The following is a 22,342-nucleotide window of genomic DNA, read 5'->3' as shown; positions in this document are numbered from 1 at the left end:
TCTGGGGACAACATGGATTCACTCGGAATAAAGATAGGGGATGGTCAAGGAACAAATTCCAGAAGGAATTGGGGTTGTCCATTCTGTCCCCAAGGTGCGCATTGGATCTACGTCCGGTGTCTCCAGAATCAACGATTCACCCTTCAAATGTACGCATTGTCCTTAGTATGCTATGACGGCTAGCTGAAAATTTCGACGCCCCATGTCAGACGGTGAACACGTGGGGAAGCATTGATTGCATTATTATTACAAAATCATCATGTTACGTTATTTGGAGTAGTTCAAATTGTTACAGGAACATCAAAAATTATAATTTTATTGCTTTAAAGTATGTTTCTGAGCCAAAACATGAGTGAATGCTCTGCCACGTGGTCACCGTCTGACATGGGGCGTCGAAATTTTCAGCTAGCCGTCATAGCATACTAAGGACAATGCGTACATTTGAAGGGAGAATCGTTGATTCTGGAGACACCGGACGTCGGTCCAATGCGCACCTTGGGGACAGAATGGACAACCCTAATTCCTTCTGGAATTTGTTCCTTGGACCATCCCCTACACACCTGTCTTTATCCGAGTGAATACATGTTGTCCCCAGACCTGTAGGAACGATTGAACGAAAAGCATAAAAATACCATAGTAATTTACATGTAAACTTTGAACCGCTGGGGACAGGCCAATTCTCAACCAAATGGGCTGATATTTGTCATGAGAGTCCCTATGGGTATCCTCTACAAGGGGAACCTCGGTTTGCCTGATTCTGAGAACTTTTTTGTTTGGATGAAACACCCTAATACGTAAGTTACGGCCTGGCACCCCTAGCCGTATTGCACCAACACTTGCAGACTTGTCATACTAAGCATTCTTTCTGAAATAATAAATCAGTCAGTCAAGTTTCATCCTTCAACCAGTGCAGTGCTGAAGTTAATCGTCCGAACCTCCCCACGGGCCGGGAAGCAGCCAACATGGCCCGCTTCCCGGGAACCCCGTACATAACTGGCGCAGTCGGTCGTCTCGGTGAATTACCGAGACTTAAGGTAAGTAATTATTAAGTTTTAGTACAATAAATGTAGGGCAAAAGTCTGGTTCACCAGCAATTTCCTGTGTCGATATTGCGAAATCGTAGTCGACACAGGCTATAAGTGTTTAGCATAGGGCAAAATTAGATTTTGCAATAAATTTAGGACAAAAGTCTGGTTAACCAGCAATTTCCTGTGTCGATATTGCGAAATCGTAGTCGACACAGGCTATAAGGTCTTAGTATAGGGCAAAATTAGATTTTGCCGTAAATTTAAGTGAAGAAAAAAAAACCCCCCGCGTATGAACGAAGACGATATGTGGATGATACGATGGTCAGCAGAAAATGCTTTGAAACGGTCGTCACCGCGTAGGAAAGAAGACGATATTTGAACGATACGATGGTCAGCAGAAAATGCTTTGACATGGTCGTCGCGCTGACGCGATTGCAACGAAATATCCAAAACCAAAAGAGTTCTATAAAAATTAAAAATTAAAAATTAAAAATTAAAAATTAAAAATTAAAAATTAAAAATTAAAAATTAAAATTAAAAATTAAAAATTAAAATTAAAAATTAAAAATTAAAAATTAAAAATTAAAAATTAAAAATTAAAAATTAAAAATTAAAAATTAAAAATTAAAAATTAAAAATTAAAAATTAAAAATTAAAAATTAAAAATTAAAAATTAAAAATTAAAAATTAAAAATTAAAAATTAAAAATTAAAAATTAAAAATTAAAAATTAAAAATTAAAAATTAAAAATTAAAAATTAAAAATTAAAAATTAAAAATTAAAAATTAAAAATTAAAAATTAAAAATTAAAAATTAAAAATTAAAAATTAAAAATTAAAAATTAAAAATTAAAAATTAAAAATTAAAAATTAAAAATTAAAAATTAAAAATTAAAAATTAAAAATTAAAAATTAAAAATTAAAAATTAAAAATTAAAAATTAAAAATTAAAAATTAAAAATTAAAAATTAAAAATTAAAAATTAAAAATTAAAAATTAAAAATTAAAAATTAAAAATTAAAAATTAAAAATTAAAAATTAAAAATCAAAAATTAAAATTTTTTAAAAACTTTAAAAATTGAGACGTTGTGTAATTTTATTGTAATCCATTATTACATGGAAATACAAAGGGTACAAGTGAATTGTAATCGAGGATTACGTAATCTTAGATTACATTCAATATAAATATATTTTTTTTTTCATGTTTGTAATTCAGTATTACAAACTTGGAAATTTGTAATTTGAAATTACGAACTAGCTTGACAATTTTTCACCATTGTGTTTTCACATTACTTTTAAAATTCCCTAACCCAAAAAAAAAAAAAAAAAAAAGAAAAAAATGGACGGGCAATTGTTATAAAGCATGATGTATTTTTTTTCCTGAAATTAATTCTGTTTTCATCAAATTATCCGAGGTCGATTCGCACAATATTATCATATGGTCGTGTTGCTCAATTGGAGCCCCAATTTGAAGATTTTCATTGGCATTTTTGTTAAACATTTTATTTACTAAATGTAAGCTATTTACTTTACTTTCATCCGCCTTTTACTTTTACAATAAGTATCAAATACACAAAAACAGCATCATGACTACCATAATGCTGAAAGAGAAAATGCACCTTTGTTTGACGATGGAGGAGTCGTTGTATTGGCATTTTCTGTGTAACATTTTGTGTACTTGTTGTAAGTTGTCTATCTCTACTGTTATCTGTCTTTTACTTTCACTATAAACATCGAATATTAACCAATACTTTTTGATCCATAGAGAATCAGGATGATAATCACGAGCCGAAACCGAGGACTGGCAGGCAAACAGCATCGAAAAAAAATCAATAGCATCTTCATTCCTTCTTTTATTTGATATTTCTAACGCTTTTTACTTTTAGACTTCCACCATATTCACTCAACACCCGCTTGGTAACCACGTCTAGGGAAAGCAGCAGACGTGCAAAACAACCAGGCTAATTTCTCCCCAATGAACCTAACCAGCGTTGGAGAGGTAGTAATGGATATGAAGAATGAGTTGTAATTGTAAAATTCGTAATCATTGTGGCGTTAACGAAAAGAACAAAAAAAAAAAAGGGTTTTATGCCGTGATTGAGGAGAGAGCAGACATAGCTCAACCTCAACCCAAGTGCTTTTGTCCCTTCCAAAAGCCTTAGCCTGCAAAAATTCTGGTGGATGCTACTAAGAAACTGTACACCGAATATCGCTGTTAGAATTAAGTTTGGTAGGACAAGTTAGCAAGAAATCGTTTAAATCAAACCAGAAAATTCTCATAATTCTTATGAGCCTGAGCCGCATCAACCAAATGCTAGGAATGTGATATCCTTGATACGTCAGGAATCCTTCCTGTTGCCATCCCGGGGCTCCAGACAACTAGATTTGTGAGGCCCTCGACACGTCAGGACTCCGTCTAGCCTGGAACAGTCATTGGGAATGTGATGTCCTCGATACGTCAGGCATCCGCCCTTGGACGAACTCCGCAGCAACTCGAGCACATCAGTGGAACTCAGAGAAAAAAAAAACTAAAACAGTTTTTTAAAGTCGAATCGAGACGATTCGAGTCTAACGATGGGGTAGTTACGGCCTGGCACCCCTAGCCGTATTGCACCAACACTTGCAGACTTGTCATACTAAGCATTCTTTCTGAAATAATAAATCAGTCAGTCAAGTTTCATCCTTCAACCAGTGCAGTGCTGAAGTTAATCGTCCGAACCTCCCCACGGGCCGGGAAGCAGCCAACATGGCCCGCTTCCCGGGAACCCCGTACATAACTCGTATACTAGTCGTGCGTATCAAACTTCTTGATTTTGAATGGGGACATGAGTTATACAATCCTCTTTTTAAAAATATGAAGTTTGATATGACGCAAGAGTGGTTCCAGAAGTTTGTCAAATGAGATCATTGGATCACCTCCGCACGCACGAGAGCAAGCAGATTACCCGAGTTTGCTTCTCCCGCATGACAAAGGCCGGCCGTTGCCGTGGCAGTTCGAACCCGCTCCGGTACTTCCGGTACCACGACTAGTGGCACATCAACATCCGCCAACATCCCCATCAGGAACGAGTCCCAGATGCTGAGCGACGACAAAGAAAATAACAACAACAACACCGACGGTAGCAGCTCTACCGACGACGACGACTACGATGGACGTGCACGCCAAAAAGTGTCGACGTCAAAAAAGAACAACTCTCCAGCGGAACGTAGACCACCTCCAATTTTTGTTTTGGACACGTTGGCGGACGATGTTGACGAGTTTCTGGAAGGCCTCGGATATTGTCTGAAAATCGGTAAGTCAGCAGTGCAAGTGATCACACTGAATAAAAAGAATTTCGACCTGGTGTTTGAAGAATTGAAGCGTAGCAACTTCAACTTCTACACATTCAACCCCGAGAAGCCCCCTGTTAAGGTCGTCTTACAGGGTTACCAAGACCGTCCAGTTTCCGACTTGAAGAAGCACCTTTCGGACGCCGGAATAAAACCACGGGAGATAAAAGTGCTCTCGCGCAAGACAACGGTAACAGTTACTCACACACTGCACCTGTTGTACTTCGACCGTGGCACCGTTAAGATCCAAGACCTGCGGCGGACTAAGACGTTGGACGGTTTTGGGTAAACTGGCGGTTTTACACCAAGAACCCGACGGACGTAGCGCAATCCCACCGTTGCCAGAAATTTGGCCACGGCTCGTGAAACTGCAACCTCCGGCTCCGCTGCGTGAAGTGCGGTGAGTCACACCTCTCGGAGGCGTGCGTACTGCCACGAAAGGCGGACTTGGGGCAAGGCAGAACAAACCAAGCCGCGCGTAAAGTGCGCGAACTGTGACGGCAACCATACCGGCAATTACCGCGGATGCGTCGCGCGCAGGCCTACCTCGAGGAGCAGGAAAAGAGGAAGAAGAAAGCAGCAGCGTCCCACCCTCCTCAGCGAAGTACGAGCGCAGCCGTTCCTGCAGCTGGACAGCTTACGGTTCCAGCGGAAAACTCAGCGTTCCCTCCTGGTTGGGGACGTTCGTTCGCCAGCGTGATCGCTGCCGGTAGCGGCAGTACCGGCCCAGCAAGAAGATCTCTTCACCCTGGCGGAGTTCTTTGCTCTTGGTGATAATTTTCGTCTCTTTTGTGTCGCTGTTTGTGTGCATGGGGTGATTGGGTATAACAATTGAATAATGCCATCAAAAGTTCAGTGCTTCTGTGGACGCGCAGTTCGTTTTTTCGCGATAATTTTCGTCTCTTTTGTGTCGCTGTTTGTGTGCATTGGGTGATTGGTTTTATGTGATTTGGTTTTATTTATTTTTTTATGTTATTTTCTTTCTCTTCATTTCCGCAGTCTGATTTGCGATGCTATTCCGTTGGTTCGCAGTGTTTGTTCGTCGTCGGTGTGTTTTTCGTTTTTTTTTTCGCGTGCATGTATGTGTGTGAAGGTGCGGCTGGATCTGGTTGTCATCGATGACAATTGAGCCAGTCTGATTTGCGATGCCTTTCCGTCGGGTTGCAGAGTTTTTTCGCGTTCCTCGTCGGTGTGCAATAACAACAAAACCTTATCATACCATTTCAGCTCGATAAACATCGTAACTCGTCATTTGCTTCGTTAATCAGTACCCCACTAAACATCAATCATGTAAAACTCGGAAAAACATCTCAATTAAAAAGTTACACTGTTAAATCCTTCATGCTTTAATTACCAATAATTTTGGTTTTATCTTTCCACAGCCGGCTGTCTAAGATTAAACCATTTCAATTAAAAGTTAACAGCCGATAAACGGGAAATGTCTCATCCGCAGCATCCGATTGCTTGCCTTGAGAATAAAACAAAATACCTTAGAACAAACACTATGATTTTGGGTCGCATCATCATCATCTATGATGAATCCTGACCAATCACCCTATCCTACTAACAAATTTTCAGGTTGCTGGCGCTTGTGGGGTGTAAGCACAGAGTAAATCAGCTGCCCTAGTAGCAACCTGCGCTAACTAACATTCCCATCCCTTAAAATCGAGATCTACAAACTGACATGGCGGGCGCCGTTGGTGGCCAATGATTTTTACCTATTCGCAGCTGATCTTGTTTTGGCAATCATGGTGTTTTATCTTTTCAGCGCATTCATACATGCTGTTGATAAGGGAAACACCACTAGATCGTCGAAGCCTATGATCAGTAGTGCTGAAAAGATATTACGGTTCTGTTCAGCAACGGAGGGGCATCCATGGGTGGTCTCTCATGCTCTCATGCTCATGCTACATTATTCATGCATAAGCATAAGCATAGGTGCCCACCCGCAGTTGCTACTCCGTTATTGACCAGGACCTCCAGAAGTTACATCCACGAGCCGTGGAAGATGAGTGGGAGCTATCTTTCCTCGTTTCGCAACTTCTCAAAGGCCCCTATCATGCTGATCAATACAGGCGCCTTCCACGACCAGTGGTAGGGTCACGGGGAAGTGGAATGTTAGTCCGATACTTGAGTGATAGAGACCGCCCAATCGACTGCATCTCCGACAAAGTATCACATGAGTTTTGAAGGTGTTAGTAGATGGGTATGAGGTCAGGATTCACGAGTGGCAGTGATGTGACCATGAGCATTTTGTTTATCGGTTGAAAATTTAAAATCTTAGGCAGCCGGCTGCGGAAAGATATATAATTGATTATTTAAAAAGTTTTTTTATCGAGCGCGTGCCAGCCGAGCAGTAGTGCTATGGGCTGGACTTATCAGTATATTTTTACTGTTTTTACAATTTAGATAACGCAAACAAATTAAAAAAATAGTTAATAAATTACGCTTTACTATTCATAAAATCGATAGTCCCGAGAAACACTGCACTTATGATGCCAGATTCGGATGAGAAAAATTATTTCCAACAATTTGGTGTACAACTTTCCAATATTTGTTTGATTTTTCTATTAGAAAATTGTAAATTTAGAAAAAGATAGTAATTTTGATTATTTGGCAAAAAAGTATCAAAAATCAATAAAAATAATTGAATATACGTTAACGCATTTGTTATCAGCTATACAACTATTTATTTCATTGATTTATACGGGGAAACTCGTTTTTTCGTGTTCCAAAACATGTTTTTTGAAGAAAAAGTTCACAAATTTTTGCGCGCCCAAAAATTGATGTTCATTATTTTAAAGCAAAAAAATTTCTCGTCTTTTGCAACCAGTTTCAATAAGATTGATGCAGGGAATCATGAGAAATAAGCGATTTTGTTCTTCAATCCAGCAGAAAGGAATACGATTTTTGGCAAGTAACCTCATTTTGGCGCCGCCTACATTTGAAATACAGTCTCGCTGCAAAATCTCAATAATGTTGATTATGAAAGAAAAAATACAGTTTTTCAAAAAATCACATGTTTACGCTATTAAAAGTTTGTTCATCTACACTTGCCCCACTTTTCCCTATAGCGAATTTTCTAATTCGAATGGAACTGCATTCGAGATAGCGAATCCAAATTCGGTTATTTATATATTCGTATTATGTTGATATTTGAAGTTTTTTTTAAAAGGTCCAATAAACCAAATTTTCAGTTTTTGCTTTTTGGGTGTTTTTTAAAACCCCTGACTCAAGGCGGTTTCAAAAACTATCAAAAAGCAAAAACTGAAAATTTGGTTTATTGGACCTTTCCAAAAAATACTCCAGATATATTCATATATTCATATGCATGAATCAACCTAGTTCAAAAATCTAACAGGAATTTGTCGTGTTCAATAAGAACTTACTGATGATTCTGATATGTTTATGATAAAATAGTTTCTTATTTGAATCAATGAAATTATCGTAAACTTTTCAGAAATGTTTCCTAAATCACAACAAGATGTCTCTGCCAAGCAAAATGAACATAATGCGAAATATTTAGGTTAATCGGCTTTTATTCGCACTTTTTTTTATTGACTTAACCTCCGAATTGAATATAAGATAACTGGACTTTATAAAACAAGTCGTCCCTAACTGGGACAACACGCAGTAAACAGGAGCTGCCTTTCATCGTTCCATGGTGCTTCAAAGGAAAGAGGTCAAGAAATAGCTTTACCAACTGCAGATTAAAGGAGAGGGAGCGATTTCTTGGGGCTTTTCTTCACCCTCTCTGGCTTGCTTACTCTGCCACTGCTAGGGCGTCCAATTTTCCCGGGTTTTGAATTTCCCGGGAAACGGGAAAAATATTTTTGAAATCCCGGGAATTCCCGGGATCCCGGGAATTTTTTTAAAACAACCACAAAATCTAAATTTTTATTAAATTTGTTATGTTTTTCAAGCTTACCAATATAGAATTAGCTCAATACTGTTAATTTTTGATATTCTATACTTCAATCTAAACAAGAAGAGCGATTTTTAGTTTGTTTAAAAAATATTAAATATTGTTGTTTTTTGTTGTGCTTTGGGTTTTTAATGAATCATGATTTTTAATCCAATGAGATTTAAATTATTTCATATTAATCATCTTAAAATCATTAAAAATTTCTTTTATTTTTCATAGGAAATGACTTCTTATGCTTAAAGAAATTCATTGAAACTGTAAACAAAAACAAGGAACGAAAACAAATAAAATGATACCATCCAATGTTAAATTTTAGAAAAGTTCATAATTTCATGTTTTACAAAAAAAATATTTAAAAAAATATCTTAAAGCCACTACCGCCAACTGAGGGAAATTGGGACTGCAGTCTGAATAGGTTCAGGATATTTTAGAGCAATAAATTAGAAAATCGGTGTACTAATTATTATACTAAATCAGAACATTATGCAAAAAATATTGGGTTAAACAGCTGTCTAAGTTCGTTACTATTGTCCTAATTTGCTCCAGATGCCGATGTTTGATGAAAAATAATTTATGTATTTTTTCAAGTTTAAAATCATCGCAAAACGTAAATATTTATAAAATAAATAAAATTTAATGTAAAATATTTAAAGCGTTAAGCATTCTGCGAAATTTTAATAATTTTTCCTTATAAGCCAAATAAATGTTGATATGTGCCGAATACAAATTTGCTAATGCTTTAAAATTCTTTTCGATTACTAAATATTCATTCATCTATTTCCACAACTAAATCTGAGTTTCCAGACCAAAAAACGATTTATTTTTCAATTTCGGGCATTCCCGGGACAAAATATAAAAAATCCCGGGATTCGGGAATTCCCGGTTTAGGGAAAATCCCGGGATTTTTGTCCCGGGAATTCCCGGGATGGACGCACTAGCCACTGCTGCCCATTTGAAATTTTCCTTCACCGATTCCTTCCGAAGTGCATATACCGCTTAAGGGCCGGTATGCTCTTCAAAAGAATGGGGGTCAAGAAACAGCTTTACGAACGGCAGATCAAAATAGATGGAACGTTTTCTTGGGGCTTTTCTTCACCGTCTCTGGTTTGCTTTCGCTACCGCTGATGCCCATTTGAAATTTTTCTTTACCGGCTTCTTTCGAAGCTTCCTTACATAAGGCCGTTGCAAATATTTTTTGAAGTCTATGTCCCTCGACTCTGACCAAAGTAGAAGGGGGAGTCGAGATGGATCACAAACGGTATTAGACGTCAACTGACACCGCAAAGGAAAAAAAGTTGAGGGGGTGAAGCACTGATTTTTTGGACCAATTTTGAAAGGGTGGGGGGGGGGGGGGAAGGGGGTTTATGTCACAGATATGCATTACACATCTGTCCAGTTGTTTTGCAATCATAAGTTACCAAAATTTCTGAGTATAGACTAAAATTTTATTTATGCGAGGAAATAGTAGTTTATGCAACAAGTTGCAAAAAGAGAATTTTTTCAGCACGAGTCGTACATTTATCCAACGAGGTTCACCGAGTTGGATAAATACGAAGAGTGCTGAAAACATCAAGTTTTGCAACGAGTTCCATACAACATTTTTTGCAATTCCAAAAAACACACACTGAGTGAAATTTTAAGTCAATTTGTCATGTATTTTGTCAATAAATCTTTTAAATCAAAGAAATGTTGAAAAGTGTTACTTTTCAAAACAAGTGCTGAAAAGTTCAACTCTTTAGCACCCATTTGAGTGCTGAAAAGTAGAACTTTTCAGCATTTATTTTGAAAAGTGTTGCTATTCGATTCTGTTATTTTTGGTACAGAAAAGTAGGCTATTTCGTCGTTCAAGAATGACAGGAAAAATGAGTAGTTTCACGATGGAATTGCAAAAAAGAAGTTTTTGCGGTGATATAGATTGGAATTCCATTAATGGTTAAAATATTTTTAAATGAGCTCAAACATACTAAATATGAGTCTCAACGCAGAATTGGGCATTTTAGACAGTTTTCAGTTGATTAGACTTCACAGCAAAAAATTCGATGGTAAAATCCTGGGTGATAGAGGAAATTCGTAACGTGATTTTCGAATGATCCCCTTTGTTTACATCTACAAAGTAGGAAGCATAAGCATGACTTTTTTCTTACTGATAAATTGGCTGTTTTATAATCAGTAGTATGTGTTTTATTTTGTCTAGTTTTCGACATTTTTGCTGGAAAATTGCGTGTGTTTGCAAGTTTCGATCGGTTAGAAGAGGTTTTTCATGTTTACGGGTGACGCAGAACTGCGGCGAGAGTGTCATTCTGCGATGTCGCAGATAAATTCCCTAGCTGATTTTGAAATCCTGCAGCTCTTCCTGATCCAGCAAATAGACATCGCTAATTCGAGCGAAGCTGATCCAACAAACAGAGAAGATTTTCACTAAACCAGTAAATCAAACGGAACCAAACGATAAAGACAGCTTCTGTATGGATACAACCGCATCGACTCCATAAACAACTTCCATTAATAATCCAAAAAGGACAATCTCGCCTTCAACTTTCCTAAGATTTCTCGACTTCAACTTCAGGTCCTCAAATGCCACATATTTTTTCTTTCTTGCAAAAAAAACTAAGTTTTAATGATTGATAACAACACTCCCTACTTTGGCGAACAGTAAATTGGTTCCACTTTGACAGTTCAAAATTGAGGCCGTTTTGCGAACCACTATTCAGCACCCAGGTAAAATCGCATGCAAAAGCATGCACATCACCTTCGTCAAAATAAACACTTAATATTACACACTGCATGTACATTTTTTGCAAATACAAAAAAAAAGTTCAACCGACGGGATTCAAACCCAGCACCAACAGCGCCTTAGCCCGCTCGGCCATCAGACCGATGAAAAGTTGAAAGGATAAACGTATATAAGAACTTGACATTTCGGTAAAGTAGGTTTCCAATACTGATGGGCTACATATTTCAGGGTGTAAAATCACATAACATTGCATAAAATAGTGCTATATTTATTTTACACCCAGGCCTTTTACACGCAGCTGGATTACAACTTTTTAAGCTGTGTTCTAATTCCATTAAAACATTCAAGTTTCTAGAAAAATAAAATATTTTTGCTGCCCACTGATTTTTTTGACCAATTTTGAAGGAGGGAGTGGGGGGGGGGGAGTGAGTGATTTGCCCATACGATTTCATAATTTTATTTTTATTGCACACTTGTTCACACATAGCGCGGGAAAATGATCATCTTCGTTTTATTATTTTTTGTATTATCGTTCCTCGGTTCTAATCTGGTCGCAGCACCTAAGAAGACCTAATAAAAATAAGTTATGAAAAAAAAGATATTTTTTTTAAATTATGTTTTGCATTGATTTTTATTTTCATCGGTATTAATTTATTTGTTTTTAATTTGTTAAATTAAATTATTATATTCTAGAAAAATATGTATTGCGCAAAACTAAACAAATGTGCCTTGATAAAATATATTTTTTGTTTTTAATTGATTTTTTTCATTAACAAAGCTTTTTAGACGATATAAAAAGCAAACAACACCGGTTAAGCTAAAACTGAAAAAGTGATGAGCTCTGAAAAACATATTTTTTCTTGAACAAAAAATGTTGGTCTTGTTGGTAAAAATTTACAGCAGTTTACCAATTTCAAAACTCTAGTATTTTGAAAAAGAGTAATCGAGCTGAAAATATTTCCATGGTCATTTTTTAACTCGAGAATGTAAAAAAAATCAAAAAGGTCCAAACTTTAACGTTTGTTTTTTTTTTCTTTAATGAAAAAATAAATTTAGCAATAAGTATGAATTTTCAAAAACACTTCGGTAGAAATATTCATACAGTTGAATTTGGCGCCCCAATTCTTTATTTTTACATTTTAAGTCAAATCATCTATTATTACCATTTGTAATTCTATTTCATAATTCAGCGCCCTTTCTGTTTCAAATATCTTATGAGGATGTTATAGCTGACATGAAAATTTTGTACAATCTTCGATTTCGGTGCCCCCCAGGGGCTGGCGCCCTTGGCGGTCGCCAACCGCTTCAACCCCTAGGTACGGCGCTGTGTAAACTCAACATTTTTAAATTCATAAAATCAGTTAAGCTATCTACAAGTCTACAATTTTTGAATACTCTCTCACCTTTACCATTAACAATTGTTAAATTTTTGTCTGTCAGATTTCTAATCAATACTATGCCAGATTTTTTAAATTTTGACCTGGTTACCCTGACCCTTAAGATGAAAGGTAAAAAAATGTATTTGAAAAGTTGTATTTTTACCAAATTCAACTTTTTAAAAACTGGTTGATTGTCCATCATTTCATATTTCATCTGGCAAAATTCAATTAATTCACGGTGGTAAAAATCATGAGATGTCTATTTTCAAAATAATATCCTTTTTTGCAGCACCGTAACCACACGCGATTGTGGAATGGGGATTCGAACTGTATACAGATTAAGTTTTCTGCAGTTACTTCGTACTGGTGATGGTTGTCATTATGACGTTAGTATGGCGTGATGTTCACCTTAACAAAGCATCTTGGGTGAGATTTTCATTCAATTCAGACTGAGGCTTTAGTTCCAGGCTGAGGTCAATTTTTCATTTAATTCAAGTGCATGTTATTTCTGTAAATTTTCCGTCTTAAAAGTTTGTAAGCGTTGTAAGCGTAACCAAAGCAACAAAAGTATTACCTGTAACGCCAGGGATACTCGTGAGAATGTTCAAAATCAATGCCCATTTGGCCAAGAAAAAATAGTACCAAGAAATTGGATTTTTTCTACTGGGCGAACAAATGGTGCACTAAAAGTGAAAAATGAATAGTTTACTGCTAAAAATCGCATCGGTTGCAGTAGTTTTCGATTTTATCGAAGCCATTCCCGTCCCAATTCGTTCTTTTGGTAAGTCTCGGGCAATTTCTACGAACAAATAGCCTTAAGTATGTATAAAAAAGTCAATGTGTGTACTTTGTGTGAAAGTGTGTGTAAGCGTTAATGTTCTCTTTTCACGAACGAGCATCCTTCACTTTAAGCTTTTCATACACCACATAGAAAAGTTGATGCAACTCGCTTCAACAGAAATCTGTGCTGATGTGCAATGTGTTAAATAGCTTTATCTCTCGTTCACAATTACAATTGTACACACATTCTTTTTTATCCAGTGTAATTAACTTTATGTAATACAGAATATATTTATATTTCAAAATTAGATAATAATAATAATTACGTAGCCAATAATAATATTTCTGGTGCTTTTGTTTTGAGTTGAAGTATTCATGCCAATTTTCACAAATATTTTCTTTATATTTATTATTTATATGGATCAATTTCAAAGTTAAAATGCATAGGCACTAGGGTGACAAGAAAATTTTAAAATTTTGGAAAATTTCAAGAGATTCCCCACTCTAAAAAATAACCCTGCAAAGTTAGAAAAAACACGAAATTTGAAAATGAAAAATTTTGTTCTAAATGAAAAAATGACCCTTCTGGGTCAATGTAGATTCGAAAAGTACATTAAATTTCCTATAAAATGTTCCAAATTTTTTTACAGTCAAGTAACGGAAAATGGGAGAATTTTAAAACTTTTTGATTGTTTTTTTTTTTCGATGAAAAATACGTTTTTTCGGAATTCTGAGTACGGCATCAAATCGGGCGTCTAATTTTACATAAAAGTCCCTTTGAAACCAAATTTCTATCTCATCACCGTTTCAAGCTGCAAATTATTGAAAAACACCTCTTTTTTCGCATGTTCAAAAATGGAAGGGGTCGTACCGCCCCTCCGTCACGAGATATCAAAAAAACGGACCTCGGAATCGTGATCAGGGACAAAAGTTACCCCTTAGGACAAAGTTTCACGCAAATCGAAGAGGGGTCGGGGCAACTGCTGTGTGAGTTGGCGGGGAATTACCCGTATATAGAATTTCCAGAGTTATATAAACTTTTATACTAAGTATTTAGTCCACTTTATATTCAATCCAAATTATTTTTTTAATCAGTCAAGGATGCCTATTTGGAGTTAAGAGACTGGATTTATGGTGATTTGTCAACAAATAACATTATTTATGTTAATTTTTCGAAAGGTGTACAAACTTTTTTTGCACCTTTTTTGATTTCTGTAATAGTATTTGTTATATAACTTTTTAGGGAAATCATTTTTTCATGAGTTTTTTATAGCAAAATGTTCGGCATAACTTTCTGAACAAAACGTAGTACTAGGTTTCTGTCAAACCTTAAATTGTTTACATGTTTCATCACAAAATGTGCATTGTGCCCAAAGGGGTGTAAATACTTTTTTTACATACTGTACGACTGTATAGAAAGGGTATATAGGAAGTATATAAGAAAATACTTTTTACTAAAAAAATACTAAAAATCAGGATCAACTCGGATCGTTTTGCACCCTTCGCAAAGTTGTACACTGAAAAAAATAAAAGTACCAAATTCCTAAATTCTAGGAATTTTGGCTCCTTTCCTTATTTAGTAATCCAAAAAACCCGATTACTAAATAAGGAAAAGAGGCAAAATTCCTAGAATATAGGAATTTGGTACTATTTTTTTATTTCAGTGTAGAATTGAATTTCCTACAAGAATCTCACACTTAAACAGTTTAGGCGAGACCTGCGCCACCTGGCAGAAAAAAAACTGAAACGACGTTTTCTGCATACATATAAACTTCAACGATAAAAAGCGACCTTCTAACATTAACCGATTTGGCCAAAATTTGGCACATATACTTATTTTTGCCTAAGAAATCGAATGAGAGGGTAGAATTGATTTTTCATGGTGGATTTTGTCGTCCTTATATGTGTTAAAAGCCATCATTCATTTTATGGGCCCGTGTTTTGCATAGTCAGTTCTGTGAAAATGCTACGCGAAAGGCTCACGTGCTCTCAATACACGTGTACTTTTGATTGTCAAGCTTAAGTATGACACCTAAACTACTCTAAAGCGATTTAGATTTTTTAAATTCGAAATGGCCAAAATGGCGTCGATGAAATATAGAAAACCCGGAAAATGCATTTTGTAATTCAATAGGCAATCAACTATTCAAATTTGACTAAAATGAGGCGGCAAAACTTTGAATTTAATGTTAAAAGTATAAAAAATACATTTTTTTCTGTTCATGATTTGATTATCCGAAGTTTCGTACAAACCTTCAGATAATCGAGGCTTCGGATAATCGAGTCTGGACTGTATATTTTTAAAGGGATTATGAATATTGAGACTTATCTACTGTAGATACTGAAAAGCATTTGCTATAAAACTATAATTTGTTTTTATTGAAAATGTTGTTGGCTACCGGTTCGAAGAAATAATTGAACATTAGTATGAAATCCGCTAATTGAATATTATTTTAATATTATGATTTATGTATCCAATCACAAAAAATAAAAATCATCTTGCATAACATATTGTATGATTTGATCAGGCCCGTAGCCAGGGGGGGTGGGCTTCGGGCTGAAGTCCACCCCGCCCGATTTTTTTGGAAGACATAAGGGAGAGAGGGAAGAAGAAGAAAATAAGAAGAAAATTTCTTCTTCCAGTCTCCCCCCCCCCCCTCGAACAAAAATTCTGGCTACACCTCTGGTTTTGATGGAAAAGAACAAAGTTTTTGATGATATATGGTCGCAATAATATGACATTCACACAGACAAAATTCTTGATTTTTTTTAGCAAAATTTCTCCTTACTTGTGAGGCTAGTTTTTCAACTAAAACTGTTAAAATGTTCAAACATTTCTGTTCAACCAACCTCATAGGTATTTGAGTGGATTCTGCAAAGATTTTTAGTCGTTTATAGCATTGACCGTTTTATCCCCATGGGTGGTCGTCTTATCCCGCGAAATTTATACCACTTCAATTACTTTTTAAAAATTGATTAAAAGTAATGAAGAGTCTGTTTTAGACCAACTAATGTATGTCATTTCTATAATCTGTTATTGGTTTGAAATTTATTTTATGATACAGTTGTGTTAGTTTTATGAGACTTCTTTTTAGTGTGTAACCCATACACGTTGTTTAGAATAGTAATCTGCCCTGGAAAACTAACACAATATTTAAATCTTTCTTGCGAACAATGTAATCGCGATTTCATACGTTTTTATTAATTGCAATTTGAAGACTTGGCCAAATTGTTTTGTCATTGTTTTCCAAATTTCATGCTTTAACAACTGCTGACTCATAAAAGTTTTGCAGGTAGACATGTTCTTTTGAATAGGCAGAAGAAAAACTTTGCAACAGCACATTTTTAGACTATTCATAAACCTAAGTTAAATCTGCTTCATTACAGGCGAGAGAAACGTTGCTCTACTCAGTGTGCTGTCATGTATCGGCATAGGCGCTGCCATTGGAATGTGTGTTTTTTGTAAAAAGAAAAAAGGACAATTTAAGGTGAGAGACACATCTGCTGCACCGGACAATGGATACAATCAATTAAATATTTTTTTCAGAAGTTTGAGAATGATGGTAACGTCGATTCAAAAAGTACGGAATATCCCATTCTCAAGTCGCTGAACTCGCTGGACACGAAGAAAACCGGAGCAATCATACCGAGTAGTCCAACAAACGTAAGACACAAAATTTTATGATAAAGTTAGTTATCTGTTAATAATTATCAATTTTTACAGTTGTCTACAGATAATCTGCTGGAGCAGTCGGTTCAGTACCAGAATGAGTCTTATAACGATGATTTCAACTCTAACGTTCTGTTGTCGAGTAAGGAATCGTTAAGTTCTGCATCGCCGATTCCGGCCAGAACAAGTTACTCGCTGGAGCAGGAAACAACTTCGTCGAAGCATTCGACCGACTTTGGTGATGAGAAACCGCTGATTGGGGAAAGCTCTGTTGATGCCGGAATTGATGCAAAGAAGGAAGGTGACTCGAGCCAGTTGGATGCCGCTGTGCAGTCATTGACACACCTCGAAGATGTGACCATAAGCCTCAGTGGAAGGTTGACTTTCCCGAGGGAGGAAACCACAACCGCATCGGCCCAGGAATATGGTGCCCCAGAGGATGTAACTCCCATGGACAGTCTTGAGGACAATTCGTCCATTCACGAGACAAACAGTATTGAAGAAGCGCTGCGAGCACTGGACATTGCGATTGACGGGGAGGACGAAAGTGATGATAACAGTTTTGACGAACCAAGCTTTGCTGGTTATTCGATCGATATGGACAAAAGAGTGTCAAGAGATGAGCCCGAGGACATTGATGATGATATTTGTAACGAGAAAAACTCATCTTCCGACAGTGGCATGGATGAAATTGAGATGAGCGAAAAGGCTACCACGCCGGATACCATTCTTCATGAATTGGTTCGTCAAGAAGCAACCAAGCTGGTGAACGAAGTGCTACAAGTATGCCAAAGTCGAATTGAGGAGATCCTCGAATGTGATGAATCGGAACAAACGAACCAAGCGGTATCCGTGGAAGAAGATTTCGATGATTTCAATAGTGGTGTTGTGCTGGAATGCAGCACCCCGTTCGTCGCAAAAAGGTTCGACGATATCCTGGAACACTTACCCGGCGTGAAGAATGCTTTGTTCTGTGATGATAAAAATGATAACAATGACACAGCGAGTGAGAATCTAGCAGAAGCATTGCTGGACAACTCGGAAGACGACGGCAACTGTACGCAGGTTGAAACTGGACTCGCTTCAAAGGAACCAAACGTTACCTACCAAACTAATATTAATGATGAAATCGATGATCTTGAACAAATTTACCCAGCGAACAACAATACCGTAACTTTATTACCCGTAAATACAACACACACTATTGGATCGGATAGTTTCGAGAAGGGACAGAACGTCGGTCATCTACCGGAGATCACTGTCGAGGAAGCCACTGATGACGCCATGCCGGATAAACTGACGGCCACGCCGATGAACACGCCAATCGAGCTGGGATGCCCAACAACGGCCGAATGGGATCGATGGCTGTCGGCGAATGCGACCGGAGGAGGAGAAGCACCGGAGTGCACCGATGGCGATTGCTTCAACAGTCAGACCTTCGACGAAGGATGGTTTTTGCACGCGCAGCCCGGCTGTAGTAAGGACAATGACTGCAACGAAACGTACGATTTGCTCGACCAAAATGACGATCTAGACTCGACGTATGATTTGCTGAGGAAACAACTTGCGGAAATGCTACCGCATGCACAGGTTGAACGACTTTTTTTCGTTTGCTAGGGGTGTTTTAAAGCTTTTTTTTATTGTTTCTTTGCAGGGTGCCAAAGAAACGGCTGGATGTTTGGAAGAGTAAGTTTAATAGTAGTTTTTTTTTCAAGAATTACGAATTTTGAGCGAATTTTAATCGCGTACCTTCTCTTTCAATAGCAGTGGTAGTCCGGACCACAGGGGGGAGAGAGGATTGGACGAAGCTAGCAATGTGCCGTCGACGTCGGCGGCGAAGGACAACGAGATGATCATCAACTATAAGCGAACTCTGTCGCCGATTATGGAGGAAAGCGAGGATGAATCATTTTATAACAAAACTTCGTACTACAAGGAAGCGTCCAACTATGTCGAGAGTACCAGGTAGGTAACATGTAATTTAACAAGCGGTTTCGAATTTTGTGCTAATTTTTCCTCCTGTGCAGTACCGGCTGCATGGAATCTCTTACAGCGATGGGTGTGAATAAAACCCTGATGGCGTCCAACGATACTTTGTTCAACTTTGAAGATGTTTTGGATGAGATTTTGTCACCGCGCATTCCCTCGCAGTCTCACACGCCAACCAACCGTGATCGGGACATCAACGATCAGCGCTTACGATCTCCCCGCCATGTGACGCTCACCGAATCTACTAGCACAAACGAGTTGCTTCCGCAGCTAGCACGCGATTCGTCGCTGAGCTCAACGGGAGACACGGCAAGGATTGATTTCTCCCAAGACTCAACATTCACTCTGGACGAGAAAACGTGCATTTCATTGAGCAGACCAAACGAAGAAGATGAACGCATTTCGGAAATTTCTGAACCAATTCTTGTCTCATCCTCGTCCGGGTTAAACAAACCAGATGACGCCAACAGTCTCATGGATGAGGAAATCGCTTCGATTGAGGATGATTCGTTCGATAGAATTCTGGAAAAGGAAAAACCGCTAGAAAATGAACAGTATAACCATTTTTTAGATTTACGTAACACTGTGGAACCAATGCTAGAGTTGGATCCACCCGAACCAGATGAAAATTTTGATCCTGCTTCGATGTTGAACAGTGCTGGCCAAGAAACTGTCTATCTACAGAACAAGATAAATTTAGAAAGCATGTACACTAACCGGAACCTAGATGAACAAGTCGTCATCGAGTCCATTGATCGGTTTTTGCTAAAATCCAGAAACATTAGTTTACCCGATGACAAAAGTACAAATGGCCATTTAAGTAGCTCTAAGATATCCAGTAGATCTGATGGTAAAAACATTTGTATAGACTATGATAATCTGGACTAAACACACACACAAATACACATTAACAGTGTTGTAGAAAATAGAGAGCAACAAGGAATGAATCTAAATAAAGCTGTTAGATATTTATTATTGAATAATACGCTTACCTCTGATTTCTTTTGTAAGTTGTACTGATCAATTCACAAACAACAGTTAACCTTGTTTAGATAGCACAGTGTCGTGTTTTTTTTTCCTGGGAACGGATCAAACCATTGTAATGTTTTACAATAATCCCTAACTATTATCGTTAAAATGTCCGTTTTGATGACACTTTATTTTGTTTCGAGGGTTTGACACCAATAAAGGACTAACAAGAAATTTACCAAGAACAAGAGTTTTACACAAACTGTCTTATTTTTTAGAATATCGTATGCAAAAGCAACCCGCACAAAAACGTGAATGGACTTTTACTATTTACTTTTCATAGGTATTTTTTCAACGGTTTGTTTCAATGTCAGTGTGATACTTGCGATAAATTTAGTATATATAACTTTGCGGGCGGTTCCACTCGGAAACGGTGCACTGAGCTAATTGCAGAGTCGCAACCGGGGCTCCTTAAGACACGACATTCCGGTCCGGTTCCAGCACAACTCAACCACACTCACACTTCCACGCCGAACGTTCACTCTCAACTGTCCACAGCGTAAACATAAATATGCGCACCTCTTTTCTTTCGCTGTCAAAATCAAGGTTTGTATAATATCTCCAGTAAAATTGGACCACATTTCCCCACATCTGAAATGTCAAAATATAGACAAATTTGGATCTTTTACAACCGGAAGCATTCAATTTGGTCAATTCTATCAAAAGTTATAATCTAATCTAATCTAATCTAATCTAATCGAACACAAGCGCAGCCAGTCCGAAGAAAGCATTCTGGAAGAACTTTTGGTTAGATTACGCCCCAAGTCCTTTCTTGTCAATATTAATGATTGCATTACATCCGAGTAACCCCGAACATGTATTGCAAAAATTGAAGCGGCCAGGCCTACTGCGTTGCACTAACCGCAGAGACAGATTCTGAGAACGGATCACATTTCACAGAATCAAGAGGGGAGGAAGGATGCGTGGACATACCGTACCAAACGCTCCGATAAATTCTATCAAAAGTTATAAGATTATTAATCTTATAAAAAAATGGTGAAAATTACGACCAGAACGTTTGAGTTTTGAGGAATAAATAGCCTCATTGCAAGGAATCTTAATTTGTCTGGGGGAAATCATTTTTTTTGCATTTTCACTTTCAACTTAATTAAAACCTTTGAACTTTTTACTCTTTAACATTTTACAGTTACAGTTGAACAGTTTATAATCTTTCGTACAAGTTTTTTTTAAATAAAAATTTCAATTAGAGTGAATTGATTTTTAAAGAAAGTTTTCAACTAATAAAAACAAAGGCCCACAAAACAACTAGTAGATTTTTGTGGTTTTGTATTGTGTGTGTGTGTGGTCCAATCCAATACCCGCTAACCGGTAGCGATATTATGGGAAAGTTTAATTTGTATCAGACTTTTTTTTTGTATATGCCGAATGCTGATACAACTTATCTCAGTCCCGGGTATTAGGTGGTGATAGCCCTCGCGCTGCTTCCAACTACCCGTTTCAGAATGACAGAGCTCCTTGCGGTCCAATTCCGAGGTCGCTGGGCATTGTTCGGCCCCGCCTAAACATAGAAGCAAGCATCTGAAGGAAACTCGATCTATATTTATACTTCCAATCCCCTCAGGCAAATCAGGGATCAGCGCGTATTTAATATGAGAAAGAGATAACATGTTTCAACACTACGGATCAATTCACTACTAGAGTGTAAACCTTCTGATGGCCGACTGCTTAGCGTCCCAGACCACCAATCCGGAGGTGTGAGTTCGAATTCCACCTGATTCATTTTTCGTTTTTATTCATATTCAAAGTTCAAATTCCTGATTCCAAATTTCAATGGTACCGGCCGGGATTTGATCCCTGAACCTTTTGCTTGTGAGGCAGAAGCCGTAACCATTAAGCCACGGACCCGGTTAGATTTTTGTGGTTTTGTATTAACTTTAAATTAAGGGGTTACATACATGTAGAAAATCGCAAAATTTCATATTACAGAAAATTTATTGAATCCACTAAAAAGATGATTTTCAATCACTCCTGAAAGTTTCATGAAGATATTACATGATTAAACTGAGTAAGAGACGATTTCAAGATCAACATTTTGCCGTTCGCAAAGCGGACTGTCAAATTTTTTGAGTATTTTTCTCGAAACATAGAGTTGATTTACGGGTGCCACGATATCTCGAGATGGGATGAACCAAATTGGCTAAAATTTGGGGTGAAGACTCTCAAGACATATCCCGTGTGCATGACGAAGCCTGATTTTAAAATTATGCTTTTTTAAAAAATACAAAAAGTTTTTTGAAAATCGGCCTTCGTCATGCACACAGGACCGGTTTAACGAGTCTTCACCAAAATTTTGAGCCGATTTGGTAAAGGCAGTGTGGAGATATCGTGGCACCCGTTTTTGGAAACTGATAACTTCAAATAGCTACACCCAACCGGCGGTCGCATGATTGTGATGCATGGTGGCATGAAAGTATATCAGATTCTGCATGAAATCTGTCCTCATGCATTTTTTGCTACA

The 22,342-nt window shown here is 37.4% G+C and overlaps 1 protein-coding gene and 1 long non-coding RNA gene across 4 annotated transcripts; both read left to right on the top strand.

Moving 5' to 3' along the window:
- The first annotated feature begins 798 nt into the window (after positions 1–798).
- LOC119767543 lies at positions 799–3,715 on the top strand. Its single transcript, XR_005277583.1, has 2 exons — positions 799–1,034; positions 2,793–3,715. It is a non-coding gene; the product is annotated as an uncharacterized LOC119767543 (long non-coding RNA).
- Positions 3,716–12,818: 9,103 nt separating this feature from the next.
- Positions 12,819–19,825, top strand: LOC6046182. 3 transcript variants are annotated; one of them, XM_038254509.1, is made up of 7 exons: positions 12,819–13,176; positions 16,563–16,663; positions 16,723–16,839; positions 16,900–18,435; positions 18,500–18,531; positions 18,613–18,810; positions 18,873–19,825. In XM_038254509.1, the coding sequence occupies exons 1-7, from the start codon at positions 13,092–13,094 to the stop codon at positions 19,720–19,722; spliced, it is 2,919 nt and encodes a 972-aa protein (XP_038110437.1). In that variant the 5' UTR covers positions 12,819–13,091; the 3' UTR covers positions 19,723–19,825. The 3 variants fall into 3 exon arrangements, with proteins under 3 accessions (XP_038110437.1, XP_038110436.1, XP_038110435.1); XM_038254508.1 differs by having other exon boundaries at positions 12,820–13,176; positions 16,726–16,839; positions 18,610–18,810; XM_038254507.1 differs by having other exon boundaries at positions 12,820–13,176; positions 18,610–18,810.
- Positions 19,826–22,342: the final 2,517 nt, after the last annotated feature.

The sequence above is a fragment of the Culex quinquefasciatus genome, chromosome 2, assembly GCF_015732765.1.
Source record: "Culex quinquefasciatus strain JHB chromosome 2, VPISU_Cqui_1.0_pri_paternal, whole genome shotgun sequence".
Lineage (NCBI taxonomy): Eukaryota > Metazoa > Arthropoda > Insecta > Diptera > Culicidae > Culex > Culex quinquefasciatus.
This window is presented reverse-complemented; position numbering and strand designations above follow the sequence as displayed.

What these genes read in the sequence shown, in the direction of transcription:
- LOC6046182 (XM_038254507.1), top strand. Translation starts at nt 13,092, where the DNA reads ATGAATAGTTTACTGCTAAAAATCGCATCGGTTGCAGTAGTTTTCGAT. An exon ending in AAATGCTACCGCATGCACAG is followed by an intron (nt 18,436 to 18,499) that starts GTTGAACGACTT and finishes GTTTCTTTGCAG; the next exon opens with GGTGCCAAAGAAACGGCTGG. An exon ending in ACGGCTGGATGTTTGGAAGA is followed by an intron (nt 18,532 to 18,609) that starts GTAAGTTTAATA and finishes CTCTTTCAATAG; the next exon opens with CAGTGGTAGTCCGGACCACA.